Source organism: Cercospora beticola, chromosome 9 (assembly GCF_033473495.1).
Source record: "Cercospora beticola chromosome 9, complete sequence".
Taxonomy (NCBI): domain Eukaryota; kingdom Fungi; phylum Ascomycota; class Dothideomycetes; order Mycosphaerellales; family Mycosphaerellaceae; genus Cercospora; species Cercospora beticola.
The window spans coordinates 396,407-414,230 of record NC_088943.1 but is presented as its reverse complement, the minus strand read 5'-3'; the positions used below and the strand labels follow the sequence as shown (position 1 = coordinate 414,230).

At 52.5% G+C, this 17,824-nt stretch overlaps 7 protein-coding genes and 1 non-coding gene across 8 annotated transcripts; 3 read left to right on the top strand and 5 right to left on the bottom strand.

Annotated features, from left to right (window-relative positions):
- Positions 1–400: 400 nt before the first annotated feature.
- RHO25_012408 (uncharacterized protein) lies at positions 401–1,415 on the bottom strand (the record flags this gene model as incomplete). Its single annotated transcript, XM_023603709.1, has 2 exons — positions 401–463; positions 528–1,415. 2 exons carry the CDS (start codon positions 1,413–1,415, stop codon positions 401–403), a joined length of 951 nt encoding a protein of 316 aa, XP_023449998.1.
- A 296-nt stretch (positions 1,416–1,711) lies between these two features.
- RHO25_012407 (uncharacterized protein) lies at positions 1,712–3,733 on the top strand (the record flags this gene model as incomplete). The annotated part of the gene is made up of 4 exons (XM_023603710.1): positions 1,712–2,105; positions 2,159–2,391; positions 2,440–3,528; positions 3,581–3,733. The coding sequence occupies 4 exons, from the start codon at positions 1,712–1,714 to the stop codon at positions 3,731–3,733; spliced, it is 1,869 nt and encodes a 622-aa protein (XP_023449995.1).
- A 713-nt stretch (positions 3,734–4,446) lies between these two features.
- Positions 4,447–4,540, bottom strand: RHO25_012406. The gene has a single exon. It is a non-coding gene; the product is annotated as a tRNA-Glu (tRNA).
- A 547-nt stretch (positions 4,541–5,087) lies between these two features.
- Positions 5,088–6,515, top strand: RHO25_012405 (uncharacterized protein; the record flags this gene model as incomplete). Its single annotated transcript, XM_023603711.1, has 2 exons — positions 5,088–5,465; positions 5,517–6,515. 2 exons carry the CDS (start codon positions 5,088–5,090, stop codon positions 6,513–6,515), a joined length of 1,377 nt encoding a protein of 458 aa, XP_023449996.1.
- A 1,699-nt stretch (positions 6,516–8,214) lies between these two features.
- Positions 8,215–8,838, top strand: RHO25_012404 (uncharacterized protein; the record flags this gene model as incomplete). The annotated part of the gene is made up of 2 exons (XM_023603712.1): positions 8,215–8,542; positions 8,603–8,838. The coding sequence occupies 2 exons, from the start codon at positions 8,215–8,217 to the stop codon at positions 8,836–8,838; spliced, it is 564 nt and encodes a 187-aa protein (XP_023450002.1).
- A 326-nt stretch (positions 8,839–9,164) lies between these two features.
- RHO25_012403 (uncharacterized protein) lies at positions 9,165–10,697 on the bottom strand (the record flags this gene model as incomplete). The annotated part of the gene is made up of 1 exon (XM_023603713.1): positions 9,165–10,697. The coding sequence occupies one exon, from the start codon at positions 10,695–10,697 to the stop codon at positions 9,165–9,167; it is 1,533 nt and encodes a 510-aa protein (XP_023450003.1).
- A 686-nt stretch (positions 10,698–11,383) lies between these two features.
- On the bottom strand, positions 11,384–15,184 carry RHO25_012402 (uncharacterized protein; the record flags this gene model as incomplete). The annotated part of the gene is made up of 2 exons (XM_023603714.2): positions 11,384–12,324; positions 12,382–15,184. 2 exons carry the CDS (start codon positions 15,182–15,184, stop codon positions 11,384–11,386), a joined length of 3,744 nt encoding a protein of 1,247 aa, XP_023450333.2.
- Positions 15,185–17,080: 1,896 nt separating this feature from the next.
- Positions 17,081–17,791, bottom strand: RHO25_012401 (uncharacterized protein; the record flags this gene model as incomplete). The annotated part of the gene is made up of 1 exon (XM_023603715.2): positions 17,081–17,791. One exon carries the CDS (start codon positions 17,789–17,791, stop codon positions 17,081–17,083), a length of 711 nt encoding a protein of 236 aa, XP_023450332.1.
- Positions 17,792–17,824: the final 33 nt, after the last annotated feature.

Below are 17,824 nucleotides of genomic sequence, written 5' to 3'. Positions count from 1 at the left end.
CGTGAGCTGCACGTGCAAATCGCGTGCGGCTCACGGTCGTCTTGTCGCGATGGAGCACAAGCCGCAGACATAAATTGACTTGCCCGAAGTGGTTCGCGGCGCCCAGAAACGCTGCTTCGACGATCCCGATCGAGGCCCGATGCAGGAATGTCGATCTCCCGACTTACGCAGTGCACGGCAACGATTGGAGGCACGCGGTCAAATTGTCAATCAATGTTCAATCAATAACATCAGTAGGTGAATTGCCTGGCAATTCTATACGACAGTGTTGAGCTGATCCCTTGATCGAGAACAGCAACAGATTCAATCCAGCCCTGAGACCACTTATCACTTTATTGTATTCTCTATCAAGGTTAAATCAGATGTTTCACGTCCACCGAACTCCAGACACGGTGGCCGCTCACGATGAGAGTGAAGCAGCCAAAATTTGTTGATCCCGATCAATGAAAGGTAACGTATTGGTCTGGTCGGAGAGCATTAGTGTTTGTTCTCGAGACATCTCCGGCAGAACGAGTGCTGCTTCTTACCTGATTGTTCAGAATGACCTGATCGATCATATGTGCCACACCGTTGAACCACAATATATCCGTTCGAAGTATCTTGGCATCTTCAACCAGAACGTCGCCTTTATCGTCGATTTTAACCTGTAACGCCTGACCTCCGACAGCTGCCAATGTTTGCTCATGGCTAAGGTCTTTTCGATACGCAACACGATCCTGCACGACATGATTTCGGAGCAACTCCTGCTTCTCATTCATATCCATGGCAGCCAACGTGGACTCCATTTCCCGCCAGGCCTCGTCGCTCGGGATGAAGATGGTCGCATCATGCACGCTCTCGATCTCAGCTGCGAGGCCCGTCATCTCCATGAATTGCAAGAATTCCTTGCATAGTCCATTCATCCACCCCGTGGCAGTGATATTGTGTGGTGCCACGAGCGAAGAGTCTAGCACATGCATCAATCCGCCAGCAAATTCGACATCGGGTTCGAGGATCTTTGCGCTCAATTGCAGACCAGTCTCTGCATATACCTCGCCTGATTCGGAGTACAGCTTGACCGGAGTAGCTTGTGTCATGTTCGGCTGAGAGAGTGCCGTTCCAACTAGCATATTATCGCTCTCGGCCAGCACTTTGGCACTCTCTATTTGACCATGCAAAAGATGATACTTCAATATCGGGACCGTGAAATCGGATGGCATGGCTCCGAGATCCAGTCCCATCTTCAGTAGCTTGTCGTAGGCAGCATCGTTGGGAACCATTACTGTGATATCCGTCGAATCTTCGAAAAACTGCCAGAGCTCGAAGTCATCAATCAGCTTCGTGAAAGCTGTCAGATCCGATCGCCTCGTCAAGGTGTCGCGCAGACTCGTCGCCGTGGCCACCGCCAGGAGTCCGAAATGGAGTATGTATCGCATCGTGTGTTTTCGATAGAGTCACAGCAAATCTACATGGACCGAGTACCACGAAGCAGCGAGGCAAGTCGTTATGGCTTCAAAAGTTGTTCTGTTCAGGATATCATCGCGAACGATGCTCAATTTCCTTTTCGGGTAAGTTTCACATCGCTGTTGTACAGTCTTGGCAGACCCGAGGCCCGGCACTAGACCTCATCCTGCAGGAATCCAAGACGATCGTGGCTGCTCCACGTGGAAGTCATCGAGACTTGGAGGGAGAGCCCTCATATGCTGGATGACAAGCCACCAGACCCAGCATCATGGAGTTGTTCAAGCCTCCGCTAGTTCTGACGCTCGCAGCATTGTTCGAAGTTGCTTCTGGCCGAACAGTGCACTTCAGCGTCGAGATTGAGGCAGGACTTCTTGATCCGACAAAAAATGGACCTCGTCCAGGTATCCTCGTCGATGGCACATTTCCGGGACCACAGCTTCGATTGAGAGTTGGCGACGAGGTTGAGTTCTTGGTCGTCAACTCGTACTCACAAGAAGTTGCCATACACTTTCACGGCATCAAGCAGTCAACAACACCTTGGTCAGATGGAGTGCCTGGTGTGACGCAGAGCGCGATTCGTCCAGGAAGTAGCTTTCTCTACAGGTGGCGAGCAGAGGAAGCGGGGACATCCTTCTATCATGGCCACACACGAGGTCACATTAGTTAGTGACAGCCAGATTCCTCTTCACGCTCACCACATTGCTGACATGTGCAGTGGATGGGCTTTATGGAGCCATCATCATCGAGCCGGACACCTATGCTCGTCGACCTTTCCATTTGATCAGTCGCAGCGCCCAAGAGCAGAAGGCTATGGTAGCTGCAGAAGCAAGAATTGAAGCTTTGCTCTTGGCGGACTACACTCACATGGCATTCGAGGAGTTCGATCGCGTCCAAAGTGATGCTAATGTTGAGATCCTATGCATGGACTCTATCATCGTCAACGGCGGCGTGAGTATCGTTTCAGCTCTTCATCAAGGTCACTGCTGACAAGATCAGGGTGCCGAGTACTGTCCGTCGCGCAAGGAGATCGACAGTGTTACCGATGTCATGACATGGAAGCTACTGGATCTTGTGAACGTTACTGGAGGAATGACCAACAAAGGATGTCTTCCGCCGCTCCAAATTGTTCAAGGCGATTTTGACTTGAACCTTACTGCACTGCCGCCACGAGTCTTTGACGAGTGCAAACCAGGCTCGGCAGTGAACAGCAACTACACAGTCAGTGTTGACAGCCAAAAGAGTTGGGCTGCACTTTCGTTCATCAACGCAGGTGCACAGCATCCGTTGCTTGTCAGTATCGACAACCATCCCCTGCACGTGTTCTCGGTGGATGGCCAATACGTCAGACCGTTCACCACAGATCAGGTCGCCGTAGGCAACGGCAACCGCATACACGTACTTCTCGAGCTGGATCAGACCCCAGGCCGGCATACAATTCGCATCGCTCATCAATTGCCCAATCAGATTGTCGCTGGGTTTGCCCATCTGGTGTACGATGGCATCGATAGGCCAGCCAAATCGGACTCCAATTTCAACTACGCCGGACGAGCTCTGCCAGGGGTGAAGGACGTCACCCTCTTCGATGAAACAATGTCGGTACCATATCCTCCCGTGCATCCTGCTCCACAGTCCAATCGAACTCACAAGCTGCTTCTCAAGAAACTTGGAGCTCCTCACACTTCTGGCGAGTGGACGCTATCGGGTGTATCAGGCTATAATAGAAGCTCGGAGCATGCCGATCCTCCTCTGCTTTTCAACCTCACAGAAGAAACGAGCGACCTTTTGGTTCGGACAAGGAAGAATGAGTGGGTAGATCTGATTGTCGAGACGGAAGGTCCAATCTCACGATACCATCCCATGCACAAACATGGCAACAAGTTCTTCGTCCTGGGCTTCGGGACAGGGCGCTATCCTTGGGACACAGTCGAGGAAGGTATGCAGGCTCTTCCAGCCGGCTCTTTCAATCTCCAGAATCCGCCATATCTGGATACTGTGAGGACGAAGACATCGATGACCGGTGCATGGCTGGCTTTGCGATACAAGGTTGAGCAATCAGGCCCATGGATGTTTCATTGCCATATACAGGTAAGTTGGGCTATGATCTGAAAGTCGAGAGTCCTTCGCTGACTTATGCTAGCCGCATCTAAGTGGGGGTATGGGCATGGTGATACTGGACGGCGTGGACAATTGGCCGGAGACGCCGAAAATGTACATCGAGCGGAATGGATTTGATCAGCGGCCTGCCGGGAAGAAGCTGGATCCGATTGACCACGGGGAATTGAAGTCATGAAGGCGGTGTTGATATGAATGTGGAATAATGCCATGCAAATGCTTCGAATTTCGCGCTCCGTCCAGATCTTCAGGTCTGTCTTGTCTCATGCCGACTTACGCTGCGAGTGTGCTCTTGGTATCTTAAGTTGCGTGCGAGTGATTTGTTCGACTCTCACATTGCCAATCATGACAGATGCCGTCTCTTGGCATGAAATTCGCAAAAAGACTCGTGAGGTATGCACACAGTGACGCTGGTCGCGATCGCTGGATCAGTATCCACTTACGAGTAGCCTGGGCGTGATTGACGTAGATGATGGCCGCAAGCGCAACGTGGTGCTCCCCTTGGACGCATTTTGCCATGAGGACCTTCAATACGCGACACGAGGGAGTTGCGGTGGAATACTCAATAGAAGAAGCACTTTGCGTTGAGACAGTGCATACAGAGGTAAGTGAGCTGAGAGCGTGGTATCTGCGGCGTGGGTCGCGAAAATTTCGGCGCCAACACATACCCCAGCATTCACTTGCACATTCGAAAAAAAGGCAAGAGCATCCCGACTGCAATGCATGATTTCGCAGGCGATCTCCGGGATTATAACACGATTGAGAGACGCACAGAAACTAGCACGTGGATGCTACTGACTCTTCACATACTTCTTGAACGGAAAAAAGCGGCAAAAAAAGGTGTGCAGCGCCAACGCTTGGTTGTCGAGCTGCTCATACATATTAGTACTGTTCCGTAACAGGGAATTGAACCCTGGCCTTGTCGGGAACTCGTAGAGATGAATCTACTGAGAGCGACAAATCCTAGCCACTAGACCATTACGGACCTGATTGGATGACCGCGATCGGCCCTATAGCTATATGGCTGTTTCAACAACTGACCAAAGAAGAGAGCATCCCAGCAGCGCAGGAGAGGGACATTCACACCAGGTCATGAATATAGCTGCTTCATGCTCCAAGTAAGTGGATTTGGTTTACACAATGACAACACCACCACAAGCAAGTAACGACGAAATAGGGACACGACTTGAATCACAGAAACATGAACCGATATGACAGGCTTGTAATGTAAGCCTCAGACATCTGAGAAAGTTTCGAGAGTGCTCAAGAGCTTGACGTAAGACGGACTTTATGTTCACCTCTTGAGTCCGATAGCCCAAAGAGATGTATGATATCCCTGCCCGGACATAGTGATGTCGAGGACTGGGCGGCTCGGCGCTCGGTGAAGTTTCCTACTCGTTGTTGAATGGAAGATCTCGAACGACATTATTCGCCGACAATTGTCAGATGAGGTTCATCTGTAGCTATAAGCAACTTACTGCAGTCGCATTTCGACCTTTCGTCACTTTTACGAAGACTGGCATACATTAGCGATGGGAGACATCGTTCCAGATACGCCAACAGCATTGCGCTGGTCGGACAGCAATGTCGAAACGCCTGCATTGATCGTTGCTCCGGAAAATGAAAACGAAGTCATCAAAGCCATACAGCAAGCCAGAGAGTACAAATTGAAGGTCTTGGTAGCGGGTGGAGGAACAGCAGCATTCGTACCAGTCACGGAGAACACGCTCCACCTGTCGATGGAACGTTTCAAGCATATCAAGCTCGACGAGTCAACCCAGACTGTCGATATCGGCGGAGGAGTTCTTGCTGGCCAGCTGATCCAATACCTTGACGATCGAGGCTACTACACTGTATACCCAGGAAGCAATGCGGTTGGTATGGCAGGCTTTGTGCTCGGGGGAGGAGGAGTAAGTCTGCTGTCTATCGCACTGTCTACATAAAACTGAATGTCAGCGTAGCACCACTTCCTTGGCCTCCATGGCCTGGCAGTCGACAACGTCGTCTCGTTCCAACTCATAACTGCCGAAGGCAAGTCTATTGTAGCCAGTCAGACATCGCCTAGAGAAGAAGCAGCCTTGTTCCAAGTTCTGCGGGGTGCTGGATTCGGCTACGGCGTGATCACATCGTTCCGGATGAAGGTCTACCCTCTGTCGACCCTTCAGCTCGCACATAATCAAGTCATCACACGTCGCCTGGTATTTGATGGCTCAAGCATTTGCACTGCTGCACGGGCTTTTGGGTCGGTTGGCAGGCCTCCAGCTCGACTTCGTATATCCTTGCACATGACCCGTGCTCCCGCGAACGTCCCTGGCTCTGGTCAGGCATTGCTGATCCTCGATGCCATGTACATTGGGCCTGAAGACGAGGCACACGACGCTTTTGCTCCACTTCGCCGAGATGATATCGCACGTGAAGCACTGTCCATAAAGCAGTTCGCTCAATCGCTCGATAAGATCAACGAAGCCGCCGAGCCTGGCGATATTCGGGGCGGTTTCAAAGACTTGAGCATGGTTGCAATGAAAGAGCTCTCTCTCGAAGCCATCCGGGAAGCCTATACTCGCTGGTTCGCATTAACAGAAGACCTGGAAGATGCGAAACGCAGTTTCGTGACCATAAGTCGTTTCGATACCACCCTATCGGAGCAGGTGGGTGCGGTAGACGACTTTTGCAACAAGACGCTTTGCACCTCTACACGAGATCGATATACTGCTTGTGTTATTGGTACCTGCTTCAACAAACCTGAGCTGAGACACACATCAGAGGCTTACGCTGGGTACATCCGGGATGCTCTTACGAAAGACGACGAACGGCCTCGGCGAACGAATGTGAATTGCATGCGGCCGCATCCACCACTTCGCGAAATGTTCTGGGACGGGCAAGTGGCAGAGCTCCGGAGAGTGAAGGAAGTGTGGGACCCTGAGGATCTGTTCTGGTGCCCGTGGCTTCAGGATAGGTAACAAAGCGGAACGTGATTTCGATCACGGTGCTGAGTCGAGTCTTCTATGCCAGGGACGAGTGGATCTAGTCGCCTGCGATATGGTCAGAACAGGCCATCACTGGTTTGTAGTGGATTTTTGAACTCCCGAAGAAGTGGTCATCCGAAGGCTAGGTTTATCAATTGATTGTTGCGTCTAGGCGCGAGTCTGACTTACGTCTGAGAGATGATAGAAACTAGCAGTCGAGATCGAACTTGTCCGCCTCAAAACGCCGAATTTTGCTACTTTGCGTAGGTCTGTTAGCCCGAGCGTAATGCATGCATCCTCTCTGTCGAATGGTACAGTCCGTCAAATGCATACGCGGGTACTGGGTACAGAGCAGGGCATTTACTCGGCAATTCTGCATGGATCACTGCCAATCAGACAGCCCATTGTGTTAAAAGCCGGCCAGTTCTGATTCTTGAGAGTGGGATCATAGAGTCAGAGGCCCTGCTTTCCGATCCCCGAATGCATGTAACGGACTGTATCACGCAAGAAAGCGACGAGGGAAGCATATTCGACGAGGGAAGGACATTCGCGTATCTTGGCAAGACTCCAGACTTGTATGCAACTTCGTCAGGTCTTTGTTGAGCGTCAGCAGCAAGCTTTTGGAAAATTAAGACCCTGTCTCTTTTGCTACCCACGAGAATACGAGCCCTAGTCCTCATTACGGATGCCGCGGAAAGTCAGGCAGCTTGTAAGCCACGGCATCCCTGGTTCAACTTCACTGGCATCAGAAAGCTTAAAATATCATGATCATGGAAGCACTTGGCTTGGACAAAGTCCATGGCACTTTTTCTACACGAAACAAGGTCAACGTCCTGATCGACCGGATGCCTTCTTCACGTCACCCACTTTGCGTGCCGCAACATCAGAGAAACTTAATCGGATCATCCGCCATCACTCATCGAGCTTACTGCAACTGTTCAAGCCCTGCCCCCGAAATGCGGAATTTGCTTTCGGCGACAAAAAGCATCAAGTTGAGAAGACATCACTAAAGAGCCTAAAGAGACTAGAAGACGCTAGCTTTCGATCATTACCATTTTCGAGCAACAAGTGCTTACTCTGCTGCTACTTTAGGACGCAAGAAGCACAGACACTGCACTCCATCCAGGCTACCGGATCTGATGTCTCGGCTTCTGGCGTGAAGACGATGTGCTATGACCAGGCTTCCGGATAATCCTACACTCTGCACGACTTCACGCGCTGAGAGGATATCTCACCGTCGACCTCGCCATGCGTCATGCATCGAACAATATCTGCCAAATAATTTCATTTGCTGCTTCGATCGGTCGAAGACGGAAGATTGACTTGGGGCATTGGAATGAACAAGAGAACTCGTTATACATGATGCACTGGAGAATCACATGGATGGCTAGGCAATCGATGCTGGTTATCGAAGACTAACCATTCGGCCTAATATTCTGACCACACTAGCCGAAGAACGAAGCCCTTTTCGGCACAGCAACTCGTGCAACAGGAACTCCCTTGGCGGCTGTCTCACTATTAGCCATAGCATCAATAGGATGTTGTCTTCTGATCTACGGCAATGCAGGCCACAAAATTTTACATTGATCCTGATACCGACGTTCATAGTATATAGAGCAGAACCAACGAGGCAGCTTCCATCATCATCGCGCCCAAGTCCATCACTCTGATTAATTCACTTTCTGCAGTCAAGATGCGTTTTACTGTTCTCCTGCTCGCAGCCGCGCAAACTGTTACCAGCGCAGTGGTGCAACGGGCTCTGCCAGTTGAGTTTGGCTGCACACCCTGCTCTCCCAACGATGGTCCTCACTACGATGCCGCCGCCAAAGCCACCGCAGAGATCGATCCTGCTCTTCTTGCAGAAGGAAAGGCTTCCTTCGATCAGACATTCGACGCTGGATACCACCCAGCTCTCTGCGATGCCCATCCAGTGAACTGCATCACAGGAGCAGCCGGCGTGACATGGACTGGAACTCCAGGACTGACAGCACCTTTGGGCAGATGGAGGAGGAAGGATGGAAGTAGGTCACATATCTCAATATTTCTGTTAACGAGGAAGTACTGACCAATGTCACTCGTAGCCGACACCATTGCCTGGGGCTATTGGCAACAGACTTTGCAGTGGACTGGAGCAGGAGGATCAGGCACCACATACAATGCTCATTGCACAATCTTGACTTGCGTCAAGGGTAGAATGCAGGCTACCATCGGTACCGAAAGCATCAAGGGTGATGGAAAGACTGATGATAGTGCGGAGAACATCTGCGGTTGTTTCCCGAAGGATCTTGACGCAGATATCACGTTCAGCCTGTTCTAGGGCCGGACATCATAGGCATGACTTGGGCCTTGCATTTCGCTATTCATTGCGATCGGATGTCGCTCGAACAGAAGACAAAGTATCGGGCTCGGGCAACACAGGCTCGAAATTCCGTAGCAAACTAATAGATCTCACTCCACTTGCATCGAGCTTGTGAGACCGACCGTTTCTCCTACAGATTGCCCATGGTTTAGAGATGGAAGCGGAAATTGATTGACCCCATTATAGCAACTTGAAACACTCGTATGCAGTCAGAACTTCGGAAAGTTGACAGCGTTCGTCTAGCTCTGTTCTCGAAGGAGTGTCTCTCTGATCTTGGTCTGCTGTCAGACCTTGCGTGCCATCACTCTGACATCTACACCAGTCACATTGATGACCCCACAATGCTTACGCTTCCACACTCTCTCCGGATGCTCCAAAGCAAATGAGAAATTCCTCAATAGCGTCGGCACGACTTTAAATATCTCCACAAGTGCCAGATGCTGCCCGAGGCAAATGAACCGGCCTTTGCCAAAATGGAGTAAGCTCTTGGACATGAGAGCAATCTTTGCTTGAGATGCCGCGTCGTTTTGGTCAACGAGCCACCTTTCAGGAATGAAATGATTAACATTGTCGCCGAAGATGTCTGACTGTCGATGCACAGCCCATGTAGCGCAGCTAACGCGAGTTCCTCCAGGGACGAACTTGCCATCGATGGTATCGCCCGAAGCGGGTACGACTCTCTCCATCAAGAAAGAGGCTGCAGGGTGTATACGGAATGTCTCTTTGATGCATTCGTCCAGATAAGTCAACTCATGGGCCAGGTTGAATGGCACAACTTCGCATCCTGGCGGGAGGCGAAGCTGATCCACTTCTTCCTGCAGCCGATGATAACGTTTGGTGTCTTTCATCAAGTAATAGAACAATGCCGCCAAGGTACCCGCAAGTGGATCAGAGCCAGCGGTGGCGAGGACGTGACCGAGACTCCTCAAGTCCTCGTCGGCCATAGCGCTAGGATTCTTTTCCTGCGCGGCCAAGAAACAGTCAAACAGATCCCGACGACTGCTTGCAGTGTCACGCGATATATGATCTTCGACCATTCTCGGCAGTGTATGCTCGTCGGCAAACTTGGAGACGGGATTACGAGGCAGCTTGATGTATCCCTTTCGCCAAAGCCAGAGGAAGACCGGATTTTTCACCGTCATGCGGTCGATGCCGGGCAAACCACTGATCCTAGTCATGATTGCCGTGATCTTGCCGTTGTTCTCGATGATGTTCGCGACATCAGAGCCTGTTTCCAGAAATCCGAATGGCTTCCCGTAAACGACGTTGCCGACGGTATCAAATGCGAAGTAGTGCATCCACCGAGGCAGGTCCATTGATTCTTGGCTACCAGCTTGAGCAAAGCGACTTGTAATTTGTCGCACGAGTAAGTCGATCATATCGTCAATCCTCTTCTCAAATTGCAGAACCGAAGACAGCGAGAATGTCGAAGCGATTCCCCTCCGGAATCGATCATGCCATTCTCCATCAAGACTTGAGATGAGCGTGCTCCTGATCTCTCCTTCATCCACATTATCCGTGATAGAATAGGACGGAGATTTGGGATAATTCCTGGCCGTGGAGTAAATATCTTGGACTGCTTGTGCGCTTGCGAACGCGAGACGTTTTGGTCCTATTCGCACAACTGTGCCATACTTCTCGTGAACCTCAGGCCATCTTGGGAAGTCATGGATGCTGGTCCACGAGAAATGTAGCCTCCACGCGTACGAAAATCGCGCAACAAATGGACCAGGAAATCCTCGGAGTGGGTCAAGGAGGAATTTGTACCCGAACCACACCAGAATGGTGGAAGATATGAGTATGATATGGAGCCACATCGCGTGCACAGTGAACAATGAGCTAGAAGGGATACAACACAGCTGAGGCAGGAAGGTGCTGTTATCGTTCTTTTTCATTCCCCAGATTAATCAACACGAGCTTTTGAGTTAACTTGTCACAGTCTACGACCAGGGAGAAGCTCTGATGCGCAGGATTTGTTACAAGTATTCCCGGCAAAGATTCTTTGCCGCCATACATAAACAGAGTCACTGTACGTACGCATATCGAGCTGTGGATATTGATTGGTTGCAGGTCTATCAAACAACAGGGGCGATCGAGAAACAAGAAGACGCTCTCCGCATTTCGAGCAGGCGTTGCCGGACCTCGAGCTCCGCTGCATTTCTTCTGCTTAGGTTTCGTACAAGATAGCCGACGATTAGTTGAACTGGCATTTCCTGATCTCTGCCTCAAGTCTGCATGCTGTGCACGCGAATCTAGCCATGTGGATATTTTCGATACCTGGTGAGATCATAGAGTGGTCCAGCAGTACGTGCAAAGTCCGATATCAGACGCGCTAGACACCCGCTGAAGCGTTGAGGATCCTCGGGATGCAGATACTTGCCTTTGGCGCAGATACTCACTGCTCACGCAGGAACTTCATAAATCATGTGAATTGAGAAGTCGCTGTCTCTAATGCAAATCATATCATGCCTATCATTAACTCATCAAATCCTAAACTCATGCTCTAAGCCCACGTGGGCTCCCCAATATCCATCTCTCCATCCTCAACAGCAACATCAGCAGCCAAAGCATAATTCGTGAAACCCTCTTCACCGCCCTTGGGCACCAAAGTCCACAAACCATCTCCATTTCTCGTATTGACTTCCATATTCCCCATGCGACAGATGATAGGACATTGTCCCTCCTTCGTAGGCTCAATGCTACATGTTGGGCTCTCGAGGCCTCCGCCATCTGCCAGTGCCATGAGTTGCATACCAGTTCCATCAGACTGGCCGACGACGGGATAGCCTTCAGCCGCACCATCCATGTTCGAAAGATCGGCGACTTTGAGTTTGTCGTTGTCAAGGGAGAAGACGGTAGGAGCGTATTCGTCATCAGATTGATCCCAATCGTATTGGATGTGGTAGTGGATCTCGTCTGCATCGGCTGGCCACTCGGCGAATGCCATGTCCTTGTCGACGATGTAGAAGGCTGATGGGGTGGCTTGAAGAGAGTAAGAAGTAATGCTCTCAACTGTCGCGGTTGTGCTGAATGTCTTCCAAGCAGTGATGGTCTTGGTTCGGAACAGGGTTGTGACGCGGGTGGTTGTGATAGTCGTTGTAGGTGTCATCGTTGTTGTGGCCACAAGATTCAGCGTGGTGCTGATTGTTCTCGCATTGGTCACGATCGACGACACAGTCTGAGTGAGAGTGACCGATGATGATGGGATCACACAGTTGCAAGCCGCGGTGGTTTGAACGGCATTGGTAGCCTTCAGGCAGCCCGGCTGGGGATATTGTCCTTGTCGTGGCGACAGGGTTTCATCACGCTTCCACGCCATCGATGCGTGCGGATAAGGGTCGTAGGTGTATCTCTTCACTCTGCCAGCAGATACGATGATAGTGTCAGCCGGGAAGGCCGAATCGCGACCCTCCAAAGTGTATGCAGTTCCGCTTTCCGATCCCGCTGCGAAGAGTTAGCCATTGTACATGGAGCGAAAAAATCGAATGTTTGCAAGCTTACCTGGATGCTTCAGCTGACACCTGTTGGCCGCCGGGCCATTTTGAAGCCATGTTACCGCTGTACAGTTTGAATCATCAGTGCAGGCTGCTGCGCAGTCCTCGATGCTGTACTTGGTAAGAGTGGCGATGATGGATGGGGCTCTGATGGAGCCGCAGAACACCTGATAGGTGGCTCCGTTGTTGAACTCCAGAAGGCTGCTCCCGTCGCAAGAAGAGTACTGCCCATTCGTGACTTGAGCCGGCGGCGGGCTAGTAGGAGTTGCAACGCCTGCGCACCGGTAACAGGACATGTCGATTACCTCAGGACCAGACCACTGTGGGTTGACACGCAGCTGAGCCCTTGGGACTTGCCACAAGATACAGTGCTGGTCTTGAGAGAAGGAGAAGGACTTGCAGCCCGCACGTCCGCTCTGGCCGATGAACCCTCCCTGATCGTATGACTTGCATGCCTTCGCGCAATCATTGACACTGCGGCGCGACACCGAGTCGGTGAGAACGATTTGGTCGTTTCCGTATTCACCGGGATAACCTTTTAGCTCTGAGCACTGAGATGGATCGGGCGCAGAAGGTGCGTCAAATGCGCAGCCACTAGCCACAACAGAAGCGGTGGACGCTGCAGAAGTTGTAGTTGTCGTTCCACTTGCAAAACCCGAACATTGGTAGCAGGCCAAGTCCAAGAAGCGTGGCCCAGTGCCATAAGACAGGGCGAGCTGACTGACTGCAACTCCATACAATGTACAGCTGCTGCTATCCCATGAAAATGCCTGGCAGCCCGGTGCTCCGCTGTCGCCGGTGGACCCAGCCTGGTCGAATAACTTGCAGGCCTTTGCGCAGGCCTCGATACTAGCGCGCGAAGCCGAATCTATGAGTTGCGTTTGCCGAGGAGTCATGTTGTTGACCGTTCCAGTGTACTGCTCGAAACAGACTGATGGGTCAGGCGGGAGCGGGGCGGTTGTGGACAGTGCGCAGCTTCCTGGTCCTGTTAGAGCTACAGCAACAGTGGTGCTTGCAGTAGTAGTAGTGGGTGCAGTAGTAGTGGTGGATGACCTCGTCGTGGTCGTCGTCATCGTTCCACTTGAGCACTGGTAGCAGGCGAGATTGGCCACCTTCGGTCCTTGGGGATGCCCAGGATTGTCGTAAGTGAGCGAGCTCCTGCTCACTCGATACAAGATGCAAGTCATACCCAGCTCGAAAGAGAATGATTTGCAGCCGGGCAACCCACTCTCGCCGTTTGCCCCAGATTGATCAAACGCCTTGCAAGTTTGTGCGCAGGACTCCAGGCTGCTTGTCGAAGCCGAGTCTACCTGGATACGTTGCTGGAAGCTTCCCACACTATCGCTACCGCGCCGCGGCCAGCCTCGGAGCTCTGCACACTGAGATGGATCGGGCGCTGAAGCCCCGACGAAGACGCAGGTACTGCCGCCTACAGTAGTGGTGGTGGATGCAGTAGTAGTAGTGGATGCCCTAGTCGTAGTGGTCAACGAAGTCGTTGTTGTCGTCCTTGTAGTAGTCGTAGTCGAGCTCGAAGGTGCTCCGACAGCTGCACAAGAGAAACAGTCCATATTGGCCACATTGCCCACGAATGATGTTTCGTAATGGCTGGCATTGAGGTCCTTACGCTGAAGCTCACACGTTCGGTCCCAACGGTACCAAACACTCTTGCAGCCCGGCATTCCACTTTCTCCAATCTCGCCCGACGCATCAAGTTTGCGACATTCAGCTGCACAGGCTTCAATGCTCGGCACGTTCGCAAGGTACTTTTGCTTCAATGGACCAGTGCCGTCATGGGCCGACCACAGATTACCTCCGACATTGCAAAGGGCGGGGTTGCTAGCACTCGCGGTGGCTAATGCGCATGTGGTGGGCACAGTGTTGGCGGCGGCAGCGGTCGTGGTGCCGGCGAGCGAGATGGTGGACTTGCTCACGAGTGAGTACGCTTTCCATCCATACCAGGGGGCCGAGACCGTTGTGACTGCCGCAGTGAGGGTCCGGCAGTTATTGTCATCTCCGCCATAGTTGAAGGCAATACAATTGCCGATACATGCAGCTTCGCAGCCCTCCAGGTTTTGGGGTCGGATGTTGACGCTGCCGGGGTTCATGTAAGCCATACACCACTCGTAGTATCGAACCACTCCTGCTCTGGTGAAGCTAGTAAGAGTTGGATTGGGGCATCCCAGGCCGCGTGGTGATGTTGTAGTAGTCGTAATCGCCGGAGTGGTCGTTGTCAAAGCGGGCGTAGTAGTAGTAGTGGTTCTTGTGGTGGTAGTGGTACTTTGTGCTTGGGCAGTTCCAGCTGAGCACGTGAAACAGCTCATGAAGGCTGCTTGATATCTTGCGTTGGCTCCGGTGCCTGGCATCCAGCGAGTGTCACCCAAGTGACCGCGGTACAGTTCGCAAGACCTATTGGGCGCCCAGTATACAGATATACATCCTGGTAGACCAGACACGGAGCCAAGAGCTCCGGAATCGTCGAACTTGCGACACGCAAGCGCACAGCCTTCGAGGCTGGCGATCGACGCAAGGTCTGTGAGAGTGCCCTGCGACAGCGTCACACCGTTGCCGTCCTGCTCTCTCGATCGATAGCCCAGAACGCCTCCACAATCGCCACTTGGACCTGCTGGTCGGGCCAGAGCACATGAGGACGACGCAGCAGCAGTGGTAGTGGTGGCAGAGGTTGTTGTTGAGTCCACTCCTGGGACTTCTGGGTTCGGGTTGGTGTTTTCCGGTGTGTAGTTCGGGCAAGCGTCAATCACGCCGAAAGTGTTGATCACTTGGGTCTCCGTGAACGTGGTTGAGCTAGTCATGGTCGTCGTTTGAGTCGTCATTGTTGTTCTCACACTACGGACCTCTGATTAGCGGATGCCACAAGTACGGCGGCAACAAACTTACGAGGTCGCTGTATTGGTCACGCGTGCTGCGGTAATGGTAGAAGTGCTCGTCGTAGAGGTCATGGTCATCATGACGGTTCTGGTCGAGGTCAGCTCTTCTGCGTGGACCAAGTTTGGCAGACACCGGATACCTGTTGACTGTGGCCGTTTTCCGGACAGTGCTCCAAGTGGTGCCATAGCCGAGAGATGAACACCAGGTGCGAGCAGCGCTCATAGATGTGCCGGCAGCACAGCTGCGTGTGTACGAAATAGAACATGTCGAGGACTGAGCCGCGTTCAGTTGACGTGCTTCAAGTTCTTTGACAGGGTTGGCCAACGCCAACCCGGCGAGGGACAGCGCCGCAAAGAAGCGCATCTTCGCTCAACACAGTGGTACAGCTCTTGTGAAGGGTCGCGCGAGGGGATCTCGTGGTGGCAGTCTTATACCTCGCGGTACGCCTGGACTCGCAGGCGGAGAATGGTGGCTCACCCTCATCGTGACAGCTCCAGGCGAATATGTAAGCCTCGCCAGTCCATCGAGCCCTGGTCGGAAGGTGTACAGCTCACACACGTTCTATGGCGTCCATCAACGTCCAGCACTGGATGGGATGCACGCCTGGTGGAAGCCATCGCTCAGAGCCGCCTTCGGACTCACCGCTGGTGCAGGTGGGTATTGAAGCTATGGTGAGGTGGTGAGAGAACTAATGCAGCGCGTGGCGCACACGTGGTCTGAATGTCGGTGGAAGGCGTAGACGACTCACGCTCGACAGACGAGTGTCCACTTGCTGTATAGAGCAGTCTGCCAAGCAACGATAGCCCCATATCGCCTGGTGTCTCTGGGGAGGCTGAAGAACGGGGTGTCTTGGCGAAAGCTACTTTGGGAGCCCACGAATCCAGCTTGGAACATCGCGTAGTCCGAAAAGGTCTGCATAAGACTTGTCTCTATTGAGGATATCCCTCATGCGGCTAAGCCAGCTAAGCAGGCGAATCTTCAGCTTGGTGCATCGCGTGTCTCGTGGAAGCCACGAGGTGGTGAAAGCCACAATATAGGACTGAAAGTGGTGCTTTGGCCTCTTGTGGTATCGCTTCGCGCCATCGAGCTGTAGAGCTGTGGTCTGATGATGCTCTTGTTGAGGGTCTGTGGAGACCGTGGTGCGGACTTATGTTCGAACTCCAGCAGCAGAATGGTAGAGTGGGCTCTTGTTCAATGTGGTGCAGACTGCCTGGAAAATCACCAAGCCCAGCAGTGTCTTGCCATCACCACGGCCCTCCACCGGAGCACGCCGCCGGCGGTGCGGGTGAACACGAGCGTCTGGCGGACGATAGCTCCGCTTCCAGTTGGAGCAAATGTGGATGGCATGATGGCCAAGAATGGAGGCGTGGTGGCAGAAAGGTTGGTGGTTCTAGAACCGTGAGATCTGGGCTTGGGTGGAACGGGGCGACCCGAAAAGCTGCCTAAGGCACCAGCACGCCGAAATCCACACGGCGTAGAGTCTACAACCACTTTCGACTCTTCCACAGCGCCTGGAACTCACATCGACGATTAGTCTCACTGCCTTTATGCACCTCCAAGGCCGGTCAGCCAGTCGAAATCTGAACAACGCAATGCCTTGGCAGCCCTGGGCAGCAGCGGGTCCAGCACGATGAAAGATGCGCTGAATGACTTTTCCCAGTACTACGACCACGACTTGTAGCAGTGGCTCGGAAGGCCAAGGCACAAGCATGCGGAACGGCGGTTGGCAGATGATTCTCGTGTACCTGAGCCTGCCTGGACTTGCCTTCGTCTGGTGAAAGAACCACTCTGCCTTACCGCCAACACTCCTCCCGGCCCCATCAAATCACCTGCGCCATCCCCGGAAACCACCTCTCCTCCACCCTCGTACTATACTCCTGATACTTATCCCTCACCTCCTCCCTCGTAGCTTTGACCCGAAACTCGGCCTCTTCCTGCTCCGCCGCTTCCCGATACAACCAGCTCAAACCCGCCAGCGATACCATCGAAACGTAAAACCATGCATCTCCGAAATGTCCTCTCGAAAGAAGCATAAAAATACAACCGATCCACGTCGTAGCGTAGGAGACGTAGGTAGGATGCCGGATATACTGATACGGCCCTGTGGTGATCACAAACTCTGGAGAAGCTTTGCCGAATATGACGGATAGACGGCCGGGTGGGGAGGTTGTGTATGCTGTCCAAGCAAACAAGGTGAGTGAGCTTGTGAAGAGGCCAGTTGCTACAATTGCGAAGAGGATGCCGATTCCGCCAAGGGATCGCACTGCTTCGCCGCGGATGAAGGTTGGCCAGAATGTTGCGAAAGCGGAAATTATGGACAAGATCTTGAAGAAGTGGATGTAGCCTGGTGAACGCGTTCCGGAAGGCGGATGGCGGAAGTGGAAGAGGTAGGCGTAGAGTTGGGTTGCAGTTGTCAAGAGGAAGAGGATGTTGAGGGGGGAGAGGAGGCTGATCTTTGCGGTATTCGCCGTCTCTTGAAATGCTGATTGGGCTTGAGCTTGCTGCTTTGCGAGGTAGTCTTTGGCGCTCATGATGGGCGGACCTTTTGGTTTGGCACGAACTGA